Source organism: Nipponia nippon, unplaced genomic scaffold (genome assembly GCF_047370975.1).
Source record: "Nipponia nippon isolate SJK-2023a ecotype South Korea unplaced genomic scaffold, ASM4737097v1 scaffold_13, whole genome shotgun sequence".
NCBI classification, from domain to species: domain Eukaryota; kingdom Metazoa; phylum Chordata; class Aves; order Pelecaniformes; family Threskiornithidae; genus Nipponia; species Nipponia nippon.
Genome location: NW_028262324.1, coordinates 389,889 through 411,446, shown reverse-complemented (window position 1 = coordinate 411,446; position 21,558 = coordinate 389,889). Strand labels below are relative to the sequence as shown.

At 39.5% G+C, this 21,558-nt stretch overlaps 1 protein-coding gene across 10 annotated transcripts in view; it reads right to left on the bottom strand.

The window, feature by feature from the left end:
• Positions 1-21,558, bottom strand: part of PHF20 (PHD finger protein 20) — a 73,450-nt gene that overhangs the window by 36,514 nt on the left and 15,378 nt on the right. For all 10 annotated transcript variants that reach the window (XM_087749748.1, XM_087749755.1, XM_087749756.1 and 7 more), the window contains 7 exons: positions 16,371-16,542; positions 16,073-16,157; positions 15,237-15,316; positions 10,645-11,032; positions 10,129-10,236; positions 8,969-9,145; positions 7,982-8,155 (listed from right to left, as the gene is read on the bottom strand). In XM_087749748.1, the coding sequence (XP_087605874.1) occupies positions 7,982-8,155; positions 8,969-9,145; positions 10,129-10,236; positions 10,645-11,032; positions 15,237-15,316; positions 16,073-16,157; positions 16,371-16,542 (1,184 nt within the window). The remainder of the gene's footprint in view (positions 1-7,981; positions 8,156-8,968; positions 9,146-10,128; positions 10,237-10,644; positions 11,033-15,236; positions 15,317-16,072; positions 16,158-16,370; positions 16,543-21,558) is intronic.

Sequence of the window (21,558 nt, the reverse complement as noted above, 5' to 3'; positions counted from 1 at the left end):
GTTTAAAGCTAAGACCTAGACCTTGCAACAGTGATGCAAAACTGAAGGTATGCAGCACATGAATGAAAATTAAAACATTAGAAGTAGTTGAAAACAAGGAACATAAAAGGACAAACAAGAATAAGTGCAGAAAGAATAAGACCTTCCACAAGTGCACATATGCAGGAACACACAGAATGGGAGTGTTAAAAGGTGGTGTCAACACGATCTTGGTGTAAGAACACAGGACAGCTGGTTCACAAATTTTTAGCATGTAGCAACAAAAATGGTGTTATTGTGCTGCATACTTAAAGGTTATGTCATAGCAAAGAAAAAGCATCCTAGATAGCCGTATCTGAAGCATACTCAAGTTTTTAAGTACTGTGTTATGACAAAGAAACATAACTTGAAGTCATTAATAGAAAAAAACAAGTAATGGTACTATGGAGGATGATGCACAAGGAAGGATTAAGAAGTCTCATGCACATCAGACTGGCTAAAAGAAAGAATATTCAGTTAATTTTGAGAAGAAAATAGTAAAAATGAAGACATTGCTTTTGGGTGTTTCACAAAGATAACGACAAGGAGAAAGAGGAAGACATTTTGGCATAGCCATATTAAGAACATCCTGACAGGGATGCTGCTTTAAGCAATTATGGTAGTAAGACTGCAACAAAGCCAAACAATTAGATCACACTTGCAGAATGACAAAGTTTGCCAATACCAAAATCAAAACATACTGCACCCCATCAAAAGCTACATTCATAAAGAATGAAAAATATTTCAGGAGCAGTCAGTGAAATGGCCTGTGGGTTTAGTGAAAGCAAGTGCAGAAAGGTTCTCTTGACTATAAAGCTAAAAACCAGCATTTGGGACAATGAAAGAGAACTTGTTTCTATTTACTAACATGAAGACAGGAAAACTTAACTGCAGCAGAAGGCAGTAACGGGGTCCGAAGATATAGCAAAAAAATATTACAAAGATGACAAGGGAAACTATTATATCATCACACAACTATCATGATGAGGCCCTGTATCCAAGCTCAGAGCACTTCCCCTCCATTGAGAAGGACAGATTCTTGAGAAGATACAGGGAATGGCCTCTAACTGATCAGCTACAAGTTGGAAAATGAGCACAGGATCATGTTAGCTCAAGTTCAGAAACAGAGGTAACAAAGACACAGGTTAAGGGGAAGGAAAGAAGACAAAAACTGCAACATGCAAAAGGAATTTATTCAGACTAATAAAAACACAGACAATCCCACACAGTCTGAAACTAAGTTTAAATTATCATCATCACCACCACATTTGGGGGCATTTTCCTTCTTTACAAGTAGCACAATAGAACTCCCCGCTGCCAGGGCATGGCAGGAAGCTGATGCCCAACCCCGCCACCCAGGAGAGCCTCTGAAGAGCCTGTGCTGCCAGCCCAACGCTCTGAAGCTGACTCATTACACCAACAGCTATGGGGGGAACTTCCATCCTTACACATATACACAATTTTTGCTCACAACACATGGTGCTAAAACTTATTTCTATGCAGAGAAAGTTTTGCTCTATTAGCTTCAGATTTTCAGGCACTTGCCTTTTCAGAGGAGCTTGGTGGGTGTTTCCTCTGAGTACAGAGGAAAGTTAACGACAGACCTACCACCTGCTATTTCTTCCATGTTTATAACCAAAATTAAAACTCCTCACCTGGCATTCAATTAGCCATTACCATATTAAGCACAGAGACTCAAGGTCAAACAAACAATAGTGTCACCTTTAACCTTCACTAAAGAGGAAAAAACCCCGTCCATTCAGCAGTCAAGTCAGCAGCCTCTCTCAGTTCTCATTGTGCTGTATTATCCAAGGTTCAAGCTAAGGCCACTTTTAGCAGTAAGTTTACAGTAAAATGCCACCGTTCAAAGTTTCTGAGTCCACAAGAGAATCCCCCCCCCCCCCCCCAAGTTCTTTGTTTGAACTGACTCCTGCTGGGACAGGAATGTTTGGCAGCAGCACAGTATCTTGACCTAAGGTCTGCCATCCTGAGGCAACTTCTGCAACACATTGGGAAGCTATCCCAGAGAGTCAACAGTGCACACAGCACTTAGTATTTTTCCCCAAATAAAGTTGGCCTTGCTGCAGTTTCTAGCCATTAGATCTTCACACACAATTGCCTGTTCAACTGATGAGACTTCTAGTCTCTATTTCCTGGTCTCCACAGAAATATTAAGTGAAGATCAAATTATACCTTCACCTGCTGTTAAACTAAACACATTGAGTCTCTCTAGAACATGTGTTCTCCGGTGCTTCCATCTGTATTATTTTAAAGTTTATTTTGTTATTTTTTACCATTACCTTTCTTGAACTGCAGACATAAGTTTTATGTATCCCGGGGTAACTGCACAGACGATTCTGGACAGAGATGACAAAACCTCACCTCTCACATTTCCATCTATTCACACAAATGTGAAGTTGACCTGTGGGGTCTAATGTTATCGTTCAGTGGGGTCAGTCTCAAAATTCTGAGAACCATTTTGGAGCCAGTGCTTGCTCGGGAATACATCTATTCTCATAGTAGTCCACATTTTAAATACAGCCGCCTACTTAGCCCAGCTGACACTTTTTACACTGTGTTTTGGATCACTTCACACCATTGGGCTAGCTTCCTCATTAATTACCTATTTCTCCGGTCTGAAATCTTGTGTTGTTTTTCTTGTGCTCACCAAAAGTGTTCCTGTTCATCGTTTTAGCGCTCAAACTATGTATCCTCCTTTATTCTCAAAAACCTCTGTCTTTCAAGATCTCAGTTGTGAAACAAAGAACATCTTGCCTAATTGCTCTCCTCAAACTACTTTAGGCAAGGGCAGCATCCAACCATTTCCAGCGTGTCCAGAATCCACTCAACTATGTAAAGCAGACGCTTGGTATAACAGACAGATACAGTATCAATAATCACAGATTGTTACATGCTCAAAGTTGCGATTTTTGAGCTTGAAACATTACTTGACATTGCAAGAACTACTCAAGACAGTATTTCATCTGATCCTCCACTCACCGTTTTCTCCCTGTGCTAGCACTAAGTTTCTAACAATAAAAACAGGGAGGTCTAGATACAAACCTCAACATAGCTTCAGAGGGGGCTAGCAGCTGGGTGGATGTAGAGGCACTTTGAGGTGTAACTCAGATCGTGGCGTATAGCTGTACAAAGCTTTCTTAAGTGAGCAAGGCAGGATGAACTTCTTTATGTACTATATTGTTAGGCTTAAAATGACAACTTTTACACTACCTTGAAGGAATCAAAGCCCACCTAGGTAAGCTGCGGGATACACAGCTGCTCTCTCAAACTGAATGCAAAGATAACATGCTTCTCCTTAACTAAAACCCAAAGCTAAAAGTGACAAAATTAGAAAAACACGTGTTAAGTATAAGGCAAATGGAATCCCTGATGCATATCTATGCAAATAAAAAAGTAACCTTAAGAGTTCTGGGAAATACAACTACAAACACGATAGCAGATCTGTGCAAAGCAAAGACAGCTCACCTTCAAAGTCAAACCTTCGAAGTTCGTAAGAGTAAAGCCACACGAACAGCTGTAGAGTGCTTCTAAGCCTGTTTTCACATATATGAAACAGAGCTTTAACTGGTTGCAAAGATTTGCCAACAGACTGTCACCCAGTTTTTTTGAAAGACAACTTCATTTAGCTAAATCCTAATCATCAATTCTGGTCCCTAAACATTAGAGGAGCCAAAACCCAACAGAATAGGATTTTCATCCTCTAGCACATGTAATTAATCAGAATTTTGTGGAAAATTTTAAAAAAGGAATTGAGTTTTGACAAGCAATGCTATACTGCCCTTTCAGAATATATTACAGACACATACATTTTAAAACATAACAAGCATATAAACGCTCCAAATTGTATTTGCTGTTACAAATGTCTGCAACTACTATAAATCTGAATCATCTACCAACTAGTGACTGGGAAAACACTCTTTTTAAAGAGCTTCTGTCCTTAAAAATTCCTGATAGTCAAATGCTATAAAAATCATGTTCTTCCTATACATCATGCAAGTTAAAACTAGTACTACCAGGGTGCATCACTCACCCATGACATGTTAGGGTTAGGGTAACATAATGCTAACACAACATACTGAAGAAAAAGGTGGTTATTAGTTTTATTATACTTTGTAGTATTTTTCTACAGGAAGAGAATGAATTCCCATCAAGTGATTAGAATTAAAGACTACAGACAAATAAAAAAGTTAGTACTGGGGTACAATGTTACACTTGTTCTAAGTATGAGAAGTTATCTTTGACCTTAATTTGCAGGCTTTATTTTGTGGGAATCTTGTGCAGAAGAAATACCCCTTTTTTCTACCCATACCACTTACTCTGACAATATACTTCTCCCCTTTCCAAACCTCAAATCTCTTTAATACACTTGGCAGTCTGAGAACATAACTGCTTGACATACAGTTCGTCGTATTTGGAGAGATGTCTATCTGTTCCCTTGATAAATACCCACGAAATAAGTTAACTCAGCTTTCAGCCTCCAACACCAGTTATTTTTAGGACAGCATGCTCATATATTTTTTCACAAGATCCCCCCAAGAGCAGGAAGCCATTGGCGATTTTCTGAGGTGTTTTTAGATCCCACACCAAGGGGCCTCTGTCACGCTGCTGCGCACACAAGCTACTACCAGGTGAAAGCCCAAGCCTTACTGTTCCCCCATCTGGCAGCTCATCGGCACTGGAGTGTACAGACACAATCCCATGAGTAAGACAGAAGCATGTACAGGAAAACATAAATCCACTTTTATGTACAGAAAAATTTATCCATGATAGGAGCTATGAATTTTAAAACTCTTGTATCAACAAACCACTTGTTAATAACGTTTTTAATGTTGATTAAGTATGGAAATGTAAATTTTTGTACTTGGATTTCAGGTGACAGTATTTACTCAAAAAGACCCTGTACAGTTCTTATCCCCTATCCTTAACGAGTTTTCTCCAATAAAGACACCTGCTTGCCGCATCTGGATGTCCGCCCAGGTGCATGTCTGGCTTTTCTACCATTAAATGAGATGGCTTTAATTAAATGAAACAAAATCCATGCTCAGGAGTGTAGATTTTCAGACACCACCACAGCACTGAACTTCAGGTCAGAATTCAATACGAGTGCATACTCCTGAATTAACTTTAATCCAGCTCACTCAAGCACTGACAGAAGTGCCAGTGTCAAGAGTGCACAAGCTACACCAGAGGCTTTTGGGTAGGTAAGTGAACCAAGTCATGCTCCCACAGTTTTACATCTTCTATCCAATTAAGCAAGCTCAGGAGAAGTCCACATCCCGCACATCACATCAGTGTGACTGACACCACACACATACGTATTACACATTCAGCTGGAATTCTCCCCAGTTTAAGCCCAAATTACAAGTGCTCAGCAATGCATACATTAGGAAGTCAGAGGAAAGTGGTAATAATGGCAAAAGATATCCAAAGGGGTCAGTTTTTTGAACTCCCAATGGTTCAGTTGCACACCAGCATTATACTGGTGTCCTGTCCCATCTACCTGCCACCAAAATTATGTTCCCCAAATGCTGAAAAAGCAGAATTGAGAAATATGACCTTATAAATTTCAAATGTACAAGTGAATTCCTCTCCCTGCCTCCTCCCTTACAAAACACAGCATCTCACCCCAACATGTATTATACAAGTTCAAGGGGATAAAACAAGGCAATTGTAAACTGCACCTGTAATCTCAAGCAGAACATAAGATGCAAGTAGAGAAAAAAAATCTGCTGGTATTTTAGTTTAACATAAATCCTTAAACCTGTCATTTCCCTAAAGTTTTTTTCACAGAAGGCGAAGAGATTTCTCTATCAGCAACAAACACAAAGGGAAGTAACATTTTTAAACAACCAAGCCTGTTTTGTTTATTTGTTCTTTCATAGTCACTGGAAGTGATTTGTTTGCTGTAACCCCTAACATGTACTGCTGCATACATACTAGCTCTCACTACATTACAGCCCCGACTGCAGATCCCCAAACTTTTCTTTTTTTAAAAGAAAGAAGCCTTCTCTGAAGATGACCATACAGCTACAACACCACCCTGGTTCACATACACCAGTAAAAATTTTTAAAAAAAACTTTTGCTTTCATAGTTACTTAAACTAAGGCATTGTGAAACACCCTGAAAAGCTCTGCATCCTAAATGAGTACTGAAGTTAGAAAATAAATGCCCTTGCAGAAGGCATTTTTTAAAATAGTATTTGACCACTAACCCCAAAGCTTTGTGATTACACATTACGGTACCAAGTAAAATCTTTTCTTTTTGAGAATATTCTGTGACTACTTCTGGATTATTTTACAAAGGCAATAGCAGCATATGCCGTCGTAATACTGCATTAGCTGCTTCGAAGAACATCTGTAACCATTAACACAGTGTTTCCATACTGTTAATACAGTGTATTCTTTCAAAAAGCCAGGATTTACCATCCTCCAAATTCTCAGATCTTATCTAACAAAGCTGTGATTTGTCAATCTGTAGTTCAATGAGTACCTTCAAAAGATTATACAAAATAGAAGTGTCATCTGAAAAACGCTGCACTTCAAACTGAAAATTTACAGGAATTTACAAAATAAAAGGCTAAAAGGTTGTCAACTAAAAAACACACTAAGAAATGCAATAAGTTTGTCATGCAAGATCACTAAAGTTAAAAAGCATTTTATCATACTGTTTTCCCACATAAAGCACGTCTAAAAGGTGACTGTATCCACTGTAGTAGAAAGCTTTGCCATATATTTTATTGAAGTTTGTCAGAGGCTGAAAAGTGAGCATTTTCAGATGTACTAAAAATTCTTTCAATTTTCCAAACTGCTACAATGTGCTAGACCTCTTAGAAGACCTGCCCCTAAGGTGCAAGTCCTGCACACTCCACCTCAGAGCAATTCAGATCACTGTACCTGTTTGGAGCCATGCCTGTACCTGCACACCTTCTCACATGACTAAGACTGGAGTCACAACAGCCACCACTCTTTCTGCTTGCCTGAAGCACAAGATTCCAACAGGATCAAGAAGCATCACTGCTTTTTAGCATTTCTTTGCACTCCCAGTGACACAAGTGTCTGCAGTCTTTCTGTTAAGAACTCCAGGGACATGTTCCAGAGATCCAACGAAGCAGAAAAAAAAAAACTAACGCTCCTTTGCTGCTACAGCAGACAACCCCCCCTGCCAGCCGCAAAAGCTACTCAGGGATGAAAACTTGCCAACAGGACATGGCTCTATCCTAACAGAATTACATTCAGGGATGCCTGTTCAGTTTCAAGGGCACCTTGGAGGAGAGGAACTTCAAATTCCAAAGGAAAGAGCTACAAAGCACAGCACTAGCTGCTAACATTGCTGGCACTGCAAACTTCTAATAGACAGGGTACCTGTTTAGCTAACCCAGATGGCAGGCTATTACAGCAGTACTGGGGACAAGCACTTGTGAGGAGCTTCACCAGTTGCGAGCACACAAACTTAAGGAAACCAGTGATGTTACACTGCAATTACTCAGAGGAAGTATTCAACTTAAACTTTAAAGTGCACATAAAACTGGTTCTACCTGCTACAAGGGAGGGAGGAACAAATTTGTTGCTACCACATACGTGCAGCACAGAAGTTACAAAAGAACATGATCTTTTAAGACATTAGTCCAACTTAATCCAGAATTACAAACATTCAATTATAACCTGAAAACAAGCATTTGTTAATTTCACCATTCACATGCTAATAATATTACACCCAGTCATTAAAAAATTACAATTTCCACTTTTTGGAAGATTGCTGTCAATCGCTGAAGTGCAAGATCAAAACTGAGTCTGTAAGGAATAAAAATATGTGTTTTTCCCCTGTGGTTAACATTGCAAGAATGCACCATTTTTGTTAGTGACACTCATGCAAGCATAGAATGCCTGGCATCAGATGCCTTAAGAAATGTATCAATAGTAAATATGGAATCAAAATTTCAACCTGTAGCAGCAGAAGGTTCCTGGGTTCTGACAGTGACAGAGGAAGACTCGGTGTCTTCAACTTTTTCTCCCTGTAAACTGGCATCCGTACTGAGTGCTGTGCTATGCGATGTGTTTCCAGGAGATCCTTGTTCACTGAAACTTTGGTCAGATTCAACAGGAACTTCTAACTGGACTAGAAGAGAGGAAAAAATTCTCATTGAGTAAAATGCACACAAAAGCATATTCCAGAACACTGATGTGTGTGTTCATCACACTACAGCGGAGACAAATATCCATCCATGCTCAAACTACCTGCTGTTGTAAAAACTTAATTTTGTGTTAATACAACACAGCTACTTGTAGCAACCCTCTAAATTTAGAGCTGCTTAGCAACACACAGGCTACTAACTCTTTGTAGCCTAAAATGGGACAGGTCTCCTCAAACCATTATCAGAGCTCCCCCTGAAAGGGAAAGGCAGTGAAACACAGGGCAGAAAAAGGGAGCATTATCTCCACCCAGTCTAAGAATAAAAGCATCCCATTCGGTGTTTTTAGTGTTCAACAAGAGGATTAAACTGTAAATTTAGCATTTGGGTTACTTCTTCAATCTAAAAATGTTAAACTTTGTAATTACATCATTTTCACAAGCATAACCTGCATCCCTTAAAAAAAAAAGAAAACAAAAAAACAACGACAACATTTCCTTTAAGTTATTTTACAACCTATGGAGCTCTCCTTTTGCAAGGTCAGTTATCCCTCTACTGGAAAAGCTCCCACCACGCAAGGGAAATGCTAGGGTTACTGATAGAGAGGGAATCAAAAGCAAAGGCAACCAGGGCAGCAGAGAGAGATATAAACTTTGAGTTTTCTCTGCACTGCTGATGAAATCAGGTTTTAATTGCAGATATAGAGCCTGCAGGTTATGCAAGTGAAAACATAGTGCTTGCAACAAACTAGATGATTGCCATACCACCACAAACCCAGAGTATACCAGGAAGCTGCTTACCCTTCTCAGATTCCTTTTGGTTAGATACTGCATCTTTCAAAGCCTGAATTTCCGTTGAAGCTGTGACATGATCTGTATTTAAAATCTCGTGGCTAATACTAGATGAGAGTCTTGAAGATCGTCTCCTGATCTGGTCTCTTTCAGGGTTATCTGAAGAGTTCTTCAATTTTTCCTGAGCTAGAATAGACAAATTTAATGGTACCATGCAGTTACAGAATTACTAAATAGCTCACAAGCAAACCTTAAAGACCTCCCCTCCCAGTGACAGTTTGAAAGTGTGTTTAAGGACTAAAGTTAACAGCAAAAGCTAAACAGCCCTGGTGATTAGACCTCTCTGTAAAAGCTACAATCATATTAACAGCTATAAATAAGCATAAAAATAGAGCAAAAGCCTATCTTATACGTGTCTCAACTTTTTGTTTTAGTAACAGAATTGAAGAATGCAGATCAATATCTTACTGGTAAAAACACTGCTTTAAACAGCAACTGTCCCCCAGACATAAGTAATACCAGAAGTTAGATGAGACAATTCAGACACACAAACAACTTTGACCGTAAGCTGGATAACATATGCACACTGAAGTTTTAAGAGTCTGCAGTCCTAAGGAAGGGAAAGACAGCCTTCTTCAGATCTCTATCTCCTTGTTCATGATACTGCTATAGAGATTATTATTTTCTTTCCTCATCAACACACTCAAAGTTCTTCAGCATTACTACACACTATACCAAGATAAAGTAGAAGCTATTAGACTGCAGCGACATGAATATTTATCTAGTATTAAAGTTTCTTTGCTAAGCAACGTGGTACATCCTTCATCTAGTAACTAAAGAGCTTCTACAACTAGAAAAAGGCTTTTATAACCTTCTACATATTGGAGGCAATATAATCACTACCTCCCCTATGTGTAGGAAATTCTGCATCAGGACTCACAGCTTGTGGCTCCTTTATCCAAAGCCAGCTTCCAAGATTTAGAAGGGAATTTCTGCATGATGATGCTACATATGAATGGCCAATTTAAGAAAAACAGGTGCTACATTTCAGTCATTTCATGTATCACAGTTCAAGGTTAATACTACAGACTTTTTCCCCCCTCCACTTAAGCTTCAAAAACTTGTATGTACAAATACTATGAGAGAGTTCAATACCAAAAAATACTCACACAAGTTTTTTTCAATCCTGGGACGCTTTGATGGAACTTCACCTCCTTTAGGTATTTTCCGACGTCTTAACTCCAAAGTTATGGGCTGCAGTGTCTGAGAACTTGGCTCTACATATTTAGATAGAGAACAAAAATTGACTGGATATGAAGCTGCCAAACTCTTTAGAACATAAATTCCCAAGCCTCACAACTTAAAATACTGGACTTGCATAAATACAGTATCACCTGGCTTTCCAAAGTCTACATATTAGCATTTAATCCTACTGCAGACATGTTTTATAATATATGAAGATTACTTGCCTAAATCTGATCTCTGACCAAATCACTGAAGCTCCAAACCTGATTAACCAGTATGCTCTCAGCTGTCCTAACCAAGCCGGAACAAAGATGGAATATAAAATTTTTAAGAAGTTTCTAGAGACTTAGGCTGTGAAAGAGGAAGATACTTTTCATTCCTTTATGTAAGTTTAGGAGGGTTCTGATATATGGCCTAAACATTTAAGTTTAGCTACATACCCGTTGGAGGTGTTATCGGCGGTCTTCCACGTTTTCGTTTAGTTTCTTTTGCGTTTTCCTGTGGACTCTTTACTTTGTCATTCTCGGGTTTCTTCTCAATTTGTTTATCTACTGAATATTCCATATCATTCTCTGATATATTCTCTTTATCTTCTTTTCCATTCTTAGATATATTCTTTTCTGAGACCTTGCCTTTTTCTGAGATGACTATCAATTTTCCTTCTTTATCAGGTTGCTTAACTCTTTTCTCAGTCTTTAATGTCTTTTCATCCTTGTCTTTCTTTGCACTACCTGTTGCTTTCCTCTGTTCTTTAAATTTCTCCCGCTTTTCAGGAGATGACGGAATTTCATTACCTCTTTCCTTAGGCTTAGCATTACCCACAATATTCTAGAATAAAGAGAATGACATACAAAAATTAACTTATTGCAATCCAAAAGTCCTCCCCCACCTTTGTATTTAGCAGACTTGCATCCTTGTCCAATTTTTCAAAGGATAAAAGCATATACTCTATTGCAACCCACAGATTAAAACTTAGAGGCACTTGAACTGTTCAAGGACCCATGCAGCTTCAACAGAATGGTGCAACAGATTCACTCTTTTCACAACTCAATGGTGTAAGAGATTCGCCATTTCTTCGTTCTCATGAGCAGGTTAGGTCTGTACTAGCTTCTGCAGTACTACTAAAAGACTACTTGGCATACTGAAGAAAAAGTGGGAGTCAAGGGCATAGAAAAGGGCAAACAGCTCAACCACTGGCATGCAAGAACTCTTCCTTTCACAAAAGTATCTTGTTCAAAATAAGACCAGTATTTAGCTTGTAATTATCACTACTACTGAAACATGCTAAGTAAAGAGTTATGCAAAGCAACTGCAATCACCAACATCATCAGGAACCACGTGATGTTAAAACGTACACATTTAAATTTCAAACCAAAACTCTGAACTTTGTCTTTCTGTAATTTGTGTTCAGCATGAGAGGACATGAAAATCCTTAATAGTCCTTAGACAGCAAACTACTGATACAATATTCAACTGTAATCTCATTTCCCCATAGTTCTTATATAACAACATCAAACCAGGAAGAACACCCCTACATCAACAAGTCACTGCTACTCAATGTCTTTTCCATTTTGTGATCAAGTTTCATATTAACACCACCTGGAAGGATGCCAGTTTTGGTTTTTTCCCCCCTTCCAATGGTCCTGCTACAGGCTGTCCGAGAACTTCGCTGCTCTGATGAAACGGAAACCTCCTAACTTCGCATCTGGATTAATAATTTATATTTGGTCATGTGTCAACACTGCCTTTAGTTGAACTAGCTTCCCTCTTCCTGTTGCCTAATAACTTGAAGCATTAAAGAGCAACCATACACATCTCCAGCTGTAGCTCTGCAAGGCACAACAAGCTTGAACTTTGAACAGGGATCAGAGGACGAGAAAGACTAAATACCTCGAGACCTCTTTGGGGAAAAAAAGCAGAACAGCTGATCCAAGTTATACAAAATTCTGAGAATACACTTAAGACTCTGTATCTCCTTGTACTACACTACATCTTGCCTCTTCCCACCCCAATCTTCCTATCTATATGTGGCTTACATGAACTGATACCTTTTAAGATTGCCATTTTCAGACCACAGTCCTAAGAAATAATCTTGATGTACACTGACCATTTTATTACAATCTGCTCCATCCTCTATGATATTATTTCAACCACACTTGGTGGTAAAAAAAAAAATAAAATCACTTTTTAAAAATGTGAGATCAAATTGCTATGTATTTCATGAAAACAGCTGGGCAAAAGGGAAGAAAGTCTTTCACCTTCTTAGGTGTGTGAGCACCACTTTTACCAGACATCATAAAAATTTGGCTTCTGTAAATTCCTTAAATGCCACAGCTATGGGAGAAGCTTCAGTGGAAACTCAAATATTAGTAAAAAAATCCTCAAGAAACAACCCTCAGACATTAGGTTTCATCAGCTGTGCTGCTCACAGAACCATGCCATTTGAATCAAGTATATAGTACTGGAACACACATGAATATCTTAATCAAATTATTCTCAAGAAACTGAACCATAAATACAGTATGTCTGAATTACCTCTTGATGTTACTGAACTCTTAAAAGCTGTGTGTCCTCGCATAAGTACATTCACACTGTGCAGGTCATTAGCACTTCATCATCATTGTTCAATATAGCATGTTACACCCTCCACACGGGGACAGAGTAAACTGCCATTAAAGAAAATATGAGCAGCTTACGTTGCTCCCTTCAGAAATCAGGTGGGTTTTGGGCTGCCTTTTTTTTGGTGGTGTTGGGTTTTTTTACTGCTTTTTGGTTTTTGTTTGGTTTTTTGGGGTTTTGTTTTGTTTTTAAAAGCAGCTAAGATATGAGCCACGTGTGTCTTTATGGCTACAGTCTCTCCTACTGATGAACAGGAACAAGGCACTTTCCTTCTGCTGCCAGCATGCTGCTACATTAGTGCTGTATCTGAATCCACACCTTAAGTAACTTAAATTCACGAGTGAATCTTGAGCTCTCCAGTGGCTCAAGTTTGGTTTTTTTTGTTTTTGTTTTTTTTTTAAACCTTTACTTCTGATTGTGTAAGCAGAGCTCATTAGGAAGTTCTTGCCTTATGCTTTTTTATGCTAAAGGACAGAACAAGATGTTATAGCGTATGTCATCCCCTGGGTCAAGACAAATCTTCCCAGGCAGTGGTTAAAGGGAGAAAAACTCCTTTCAAAACCTACCCAAAGCTATGTGGAAACATGAAACTCCCTAAAGGACAGGGGAGAGACAAAACACTGTGCCTTTCTTATGCAGAATATTTCTTAAGATTGTTCAACTTTATGTATTTAAGGTTAAATATGGTAGAAATATTTCTTATGGCAATGAAAATTCTTTAGGTAGTTCCCTTGTATTAGTCAACCTTCAACCAGGCACAATTATTACCATTTGAAAGCTATTAAGAGCCCTTTGTGGCAAATCTGAAATAGCCTTCCCTCCCAGCCCGGCAGACACACAAATCTGGAGACCTCCAAGGAACGGCACACCTCTTCACAACAGCGACAGATTTAAATTCTAGCTGTTAATATTCATTATTGGAATCTGTATTTAAGACTTCCGTTGTGGGGGAGGGATTAAATTTCTTTGTTCAAACTTCAAGTTCCAGAAAACTAAAAGCAGAAGGCATGACTAAAACCACAAGCTACAGCTACCACACAGGAATGTGCGCCAAGATCTCAAACTTAAAACCATTCCTATAATGAAAATTATTCTGAAGCAGGTACTTAAGAAGTTTTAACCAAGTTACACAGGACTAGAACTTGTCAGTCTTTCCTAAAAAGTTCTCACACATGAAAACTGAAGTACAAAGAAGCAATTCTTCCTTCTCACCATGACCAGGACAAAAGCTTTTTTTTTTTTTTTTTTTTAGAATGGCTCACTACTACTTTCTGTCACGAGCTGAAGGTTGAACCCACAGCACTGAATAGGTGAAGGGTTGGTAGAATAGCTAAACCATAGAAGCAGAATGTGGTTTAGTAAAAACGTTTATCTTCTCAAAGTTGTGAGGTGAAAGATTACTAGACAGCTTCCTTAAAAGTCTCAAGACAATCAAGTAGTTACTTTGGGAAAGAATAGTTTGTCTGTCCTGGTTTTGGCTGGGATAGAGTTAGTTTTCTTCTTAGTAGCTGGTATAGCGCTGTGTTTTGGATTTAGTATGAGAATAATGTTGATAACACACTGATGTTTTAGTTGTTGCTAAGTAGTGCTTACACCAGTCAAGGACTTTTCAGCTTCCCATGCTCTGCGTGGCGCACAAGAAGCTGGGAGGGGGCACAGCCAGGAGAGCTGACCCAGACTGGCCGCAGGGTTATTCCATACCATATGACGTCATGCTCAGTATATAACTGGGGCGAGTTGGCCGGGGGGGAAGGGATTGCTGCTCGGGAACAGGCTGGGCATCAGTCAGGGGGTGGTGAGCAATTGTGTCGTGTATCACTTGCTTTGTATATTATTATTGTATTATATTATTATTACTACTACTACTACTATCATTCTATTTCATTTTACTTCAATTAAACTGTTCTTATCTCAGCCCAGGAGTTTTCTGACTTTCACCCTTCCAATTCTCTCCCCCACCCCACTGGGAGGGAGGGAGTGAGCGGCTGTGTGGTGCATTGTTGCTGGCTGGGGTTAAACCACAACACTGTCCACTCCATAGTTCCCATCCCTTAATTTCTAAGATGCATATATTTAAACTAATCTCAAACAGGTGAAACCAAAGTGTGTTTCAATAACCTACCACTAGCTTTAGCGTACATTCTGAATCTTCCAATGATTTTTAGAAAACTGTTTTATTTATATGCCTATGATGTCTTTAGTTCAAGAAGTGCATTCATGAGAACATGAACCTGAGAGCTCTGCAAATCATACCATGAAGATTTGCATAACCTTTTAATTTTAATGGATTTTATTTCAGTTGTATTGTATGTTGGCAATAGAGATGTTTCATTCATTTCATATTTTATAGTTCATCAAATCTAGCCACCTGAACTGTTAATTTTAGAATACACTAGTAGCACAGAGTACTTACCTGATCTTTGGAAAAAGCTTTGACATGAATGTTTTTGACAGTCTGAACTACACCATCATAAAACTTCACAGTGTATGTACCTAAAATTTGAAAATAAAGTATAGGAGTTTAAAGATCAGAAGTTCTTTAACAGAGCATCTGCTAACAGCTCCAATACTCTAGCTGCATATTTAGGTCTAGATACAAGCTGCCTCATCTGAGTTGTTAGACACTTCAACAGCAGAGGTCTTATCACCGGCCAGGTAAGGGAGAAACAGTGAAGTTACCAAAACTAATTATGATAAGCATAAAGGTGCATATCTAAGCTTAGAGTTGCTCCTTAGATATACTTTCCTCACAAAACCCCAAAATATTTTTGGCGGAATACTCCAACAGATAATTACACAGACTTTTTTTCCTTGATCTTACAACATCTAGTCAATCTAAAGAAAGCACAGCACAAGAACAAGTCCTTCATGGTTACTTACTGATATTCAAAAAGGAAAAGCATGGCTGTGCTTTCACATTCCTCCCATTTGTTAAGGGTTTTTGCAGCTCTGACACTAGTTTTACTGCAGTTACATACATCTCTTGACAATAAACTTAAACAATTTTCCCCAAACATATACTTAAAGCAAACTGACTGCATATCCCAGCAGAAATTTCTTTTATCTCATGAAAAGCATAAGAGATTAGGTTAAAAAAGTTGATGGCAGACTAAAACATGTAATTGAAAATAAAACTTTTCACAGTTGTTTTCTGTCTGCTGTACTCTCTCTCCACCTAAGCAAAAAGGTTAGAATACAATTAGAAATGTGTTACTAACAAGCATGACAAAACCAATAGTGACTCCTTACCATCTTTGTTAACAGAAGTAACTTTGGCTGGATAGAAGCGACAGTCAGACCAGCATGCCAGTACCTGATCATTTATATGAAATCCCTACAAGATAGTTAAGAGTGTTTTCATCTGAGAATTACTGAAACATACAACTTCATTAAAACATCAAAATTATTAGTTTCCAATATTTAAAACAAATCCTAAAAAACTTATACAGCAGGCAACACAGCAACAGTGAAGCATTTTAACAGTCATAATTCATACAACTGCACATTAAACTGTTACGTACTCAAATGTCCTCTATTTTCTACTTACTGCACAACCTTCTTCCTCATGTAATCCTTCTTTTCTTAACTGTATCTTCTCTAAGGGACGCAAATAAGGACTGTCCCAACAAAACCATTCATCATATCTATGGTTCCAGCGTTTGAAATGGATAAGTACTTTTCCTTCTTCATAATCAATTTCTTCAATGTGAGCTGGATACCTGGTCAAAAGGTAGATTAAAATATTTCAATGAAGAATAAGGTAAGCTGTCTCAGACACTTAACTACAGTACAAAACATTACACAAATGGAGCCTTCTGCATGATCAACACCTGAAGATCTGCTTGATCAGGTGTGATGGGGAGCCGAGTTACTATACATAACAACCTTTAGTTTCTACAATCTTATCGATGTATCATTTTTATAAGCAATAAAGATGCTACAAAATGACTAAGAGCTCAGCGCAGGATGAATCCCAAAACCGAACAGCAAAGGCAAGCATTGGCTGCAGGAAGAGGAGACAACTAAGGAGTTCTTAGTCCAGGCTGGAAAAAAAATATAACTAGAGATCAAGAAGTCAGAAAAACCTTCACTACATCTAGAAATTTCACATACACACAAAAATGATAGCTTCACCTCCCTCTTACCAAGAGTAACACCTGGAGGGCAATACACTCACTTCTCTCAGACATACCCATCAACAGGCATCACAAATCATCTTCCCAGGGTAACAGCAAAAGTCTAGCAGCCTAACTTAAGTTTTAGATTCTCAAAGTTAAATTTAATCTGCAAAGTCCTGGGACTTTTAAATAAAAATCTCTCAGTGTACTAGAAGTATAGGTATCTGAGAACAGTCAAATCCAGTTGTTTCTAATCAGGAAGACCTTATAAACTATGCATTTCTTTAATTGCATTGGTAATTGTAACTTCAGTAAGTATTTCGGAATCATAGCATATTTCACTATCCCAACTGAAGATAACATCCCAAGTATTGATGTTTTCCTCTCCACAATAATAGCACCAGGAGAAAAATCTCTTGTCGGTGTTTTCAGTTACTTGTGGAAGAAAGGCAAGGCCCCACCGAATTCTTGAACAAAGGGCTGAAGAAAAAAAAACAACCAAATTCACAAGTATTCTTTACCTGACAAATCACACTTAAGAAGACAGAACAAGGGGTAGAAAGAAATGGCATCTCAAAAGCATCAAGCCTGATGCTAAAAATAAAACCCAGACATATCAGAATTAAGACTTAAATGCAACAGACTACCATTCTACAATCCTACACAGATGAAAAGCGACCTACAACTCAAATTCTTCAGCAGATCTCAGACACATCTAGCCATGACTTGTTCAAGAAGAGCTACAAGTAGGCCACACTGGAGACTTACACTGCAACCAGACTAAGGCCCTGCCTAACACTCAATGCCACATGCCTCAAGCTATGCCATTAGTTCATCCCAATATATTGTCAAAACACATGTAGCAAAAGCTGTGGAGGAGAGGAAGACAAATAGGAGATACTTATGGCAGGGACATCTATAACTGGTTACCAGCTTCCTAGGAAGGAAGTAATTTAATTTGTGTGACAGTCAACATATTTCATATTTCAGTAACCCCAAACACTGCCCTGCACAGGTTCATGAGGGGGGAATATTCAGAGTCTTTCCACATATAAACATACTCCTATTAAACGTAGTTTATTCTTAGATATCTCAGCAACTGCCTATCGCTAAGTACAGGTAATGACAAAAATCAGTATCCAGCTCCCTGCAAAGTGCAGCAAAAACAGGGGTAGGAATTCCCAGGTCCTCTCAACAAGAGACTAGCCAGAAGGATGCTTTTGCCATCAGGACTGCAATGGGCCTAGGGCTTGTCCAGATTCTCAAAGATCAAGAGGGAAGCTGATAGAAATGACAGAGTAGCTGTTCAACATTGAGCTAACAATCCAGTCCATGCAGATAACCATCTCCGGTAAATGCACTCAATCCACTAACTTTCTCCCACTGGGGAGAGACAAGCCCAAGTGACAAGAGCCAACTAACTCTATGATGCAAAACCGTTCCCTGCTTCATACCCAGTGAAAGGAGGAACCTTCTCCACCAGAAGAACCATCATCCCAGAACCATGCATCAGTATCATCTGCACCTATCCCCCCTCACCCTCTAAAGACTCCCTGATGGGGGAGAGATGCTCATTTATCATAAAGAACAGCAAAAACATACCTGACAATGAGACCAAATTTCAGTCTGGTTGAGAGCCAGCATAGGTAAACTGGAGCTCTCAGCCAGTTCCTGGATAACATGCTGCAAAACCAAACCTTTTTCTGAAGCAACCAGCGTGAGCAAACATACGTTCAGTGCTCTTGACTGGAACAGTAAACCTATCAGAAGCTGTGCTACATCTACCCACGAACAGCCCTGATTCCACCTTCCTTTCAAATGCAAAACACAGCACTGGCAACTTCGAAATGTTCATAGCTTCTCAACAGCTCTGAGCTCCACACATTGACAGTGCAAGCTTCCTTCCTCCAACATTTGTCCCCTAGCTTTCAAAGTGTTGAGCAAGCATGCCACATCAGGAGGCACAAATCCTCACAGATCTATGGAGAAGAGAGTAATACAGTATATCCACACACATACACCAAAAAGCCTATGAACATGCCAAGGGGTAGAGGTAACTTAAGAAATTCAGACTTTTTTACCAAGAAAACATACTATGGGAGGATGAAAAAAGTGAAAGGTGAATAGCTGAAGCCTAGTTAAGGCCTGAAAAAAAGAGTACAGATGCCATGGGTCCAGACGTGGTCCAACACATTCTCCCCCAAACCACAAAGGAAGCATTTAGCTGACTCCATGGGTCTTCAAGACAGCTAACTGATCCTGGGTAAGAAATCCCCAACTGGCACCTATTTGAATATTTATATAACTCACTGCGAAAAACAAGCTGAAATCAGACGCAACTTCTCGCAATATATCGGGAGGCCAAAACAAGTCGTTTTCCAGCTCAATTCAAAAGGAACAATGAGCTTGTACCTTTCAAGGCCTTATGCACTGGCTAAACAGTAAGAAAAACCTCCAAGATGCCCAAACTGCTGACATTAGTTTTGATAAGAACCCAAGTGACAATCAAAAGCTCGAACAGCATAACTCTCAACAGACAGGGGTTAGCAATGACTGGCAACTTCAGACTACTGCTGTCAGAGCACAACAAGCAATATGAAAATGGGTTTATTGTAGACAGAGCTAAGAAGGGACAAGCTTACTGCAGTCAAAGCAATGCCGAGAGGAAAGGAAGCATCTAGGAGAACCAGTACTATGAAGGACGATAGCTGTGGGATTTCATCTTTTCAGTACTGAGACAAAGTCCTGACAGCATGAGCAATTAAATTCATGGGTCTGACAACCTCTGCCTTAACAGGGTAGCACAATAAATACTCTAACAATACTAATCTTCTCAATACTCAAGAGCCTCAACCAGAATCAAAAGTCTCTTCATATCCATTTTATTTGCACAACAGACAGAAGAACTTGAAAGAGCTGTCTTTCAACAAAGTAACACAAGAGGTGTCATCATTTGCCTACTGCAGGCGTCCAGTGCAGAGACATCCTCTTTTCAATAAGAAAGGATGTCTGCAGCTAGCCAGCACTGAAGAGTTTAAATAATCCAATGCAAAAAGTTTCAAGAACTCAATTCAGCCAGTACAGCGTGTGCACGTGCATCATTACAGCTAGCCCCTCTGGGATCTCTCCATTTAGGACTGCACTACTGAAGCAGTCCCACTAATCCATCCTCTGAACTCCAGCACGGTGTACCAAGAGACCTTTCAGCATGCACAGAGGCACTGCCTGATGGTCAGAGCTCTCCACCTTTAGTGCCCTGAGGTCAACAGACACTGCCACAAGCCTTCACGACAGCTTTGATGCATCAACTAAGCCCTAAGAACTAACTCAAGTACCAAAAGTACTCACTGTATTCCCTGGAGTTTGAGTCTAGGAGGTGACAGACAACTGCACCAGGAATTGAAGTGCACTTCCGATACATTATGATTCCAGGTACAAAGCAACCTTTGATAAGAGCTCTAAGGACGCAAAATTCACTTTGCACCTTGGCAAGGAGCAGAATCTGCACTGACTACTTTGCTGGCATACAAAATTTTTTTTCCTTTTCAGTAGGGTTGGCATCACATCCAAACCCCCTGAAAGTCCTAAAGTAGCATCTCAGGGGACAAGCCACTCCCATGAAAGGCAGGTAAATAGGGCTCCAAGATGAAATACTTTCTCAAATGGCAGTAGTGCTTTGGAAGCGATACTGGCCCATGAATTAACTGGTGTTTGGTACTGAGCACAGAAATCAAAGCCAGCCTTCCAATCAAACCTGAGACTTCTGCCTATGTTTAAGTGTCAACATAGCAACAAAAGTACACACAAGAAAAGCTTGGACCTCTGAAGGTCTAGCACTGGTACTAGCAAGTATCAGCAAATGGAAAGTTTTGTATCCACGTAAAAGGAGTGCATTGTAACCACGCCATAGAGTGGTCCTGTTCACACAGCCGGAGGTGAAAGTAGCAGGGGAAAAAAAGAAGTCTGCTGTCCTCTACACATCCGCACCTGGGAAGCTGTGTCAGCCTGTCACCACTGATATTGCTAAGAGAAAATAAGCCCCCAGCTCTTACAAATTTCAGTTCACAAAGCCTGAAAAGAGAAATACACACAGATCAGGTTGCCCAGAGAGGCTGTAGAAGCCCCAACCCTGGAAACATTCAAGGTCAGGCTGGACAGGGCTCTGAGCAACCTGATCTAGTTGAAGATGTCCCTGCTCATTGCAGGGCGGGGTTGGACTGGATGAGCTTTAAAGGTCCCTTCCAACCCAAACCATTCTATGATTCTATGATCACCAGTCAAGGAAACATGGACTTTCTGACCCAGGTTTCAAAAGCTTAGCAAGCAAAAGAAAGCTTTCAGAACTGGAGAGTTAATAACTAAGTTGTGAGATCAAAGAGCTGCAAAACGCTGGGCACAAGACAGGTCATTCAAGATCAAGTGTTTTTAAAAACCAAACAACGTGGCTTGTTTTTGGACATGCAGCATATCCAAAATTCAAATTTAAGCCAAGGGATATGTGAAAAGTATAGAAGGTGTTGAATTTCCCCCAAAAAGTTTTCCCATGTAAGAGCTGTGTACTGCCATACTTTGAGACACTGTTGTTGTCCAAACATGTCAGAAGGATAGCAGTCATGG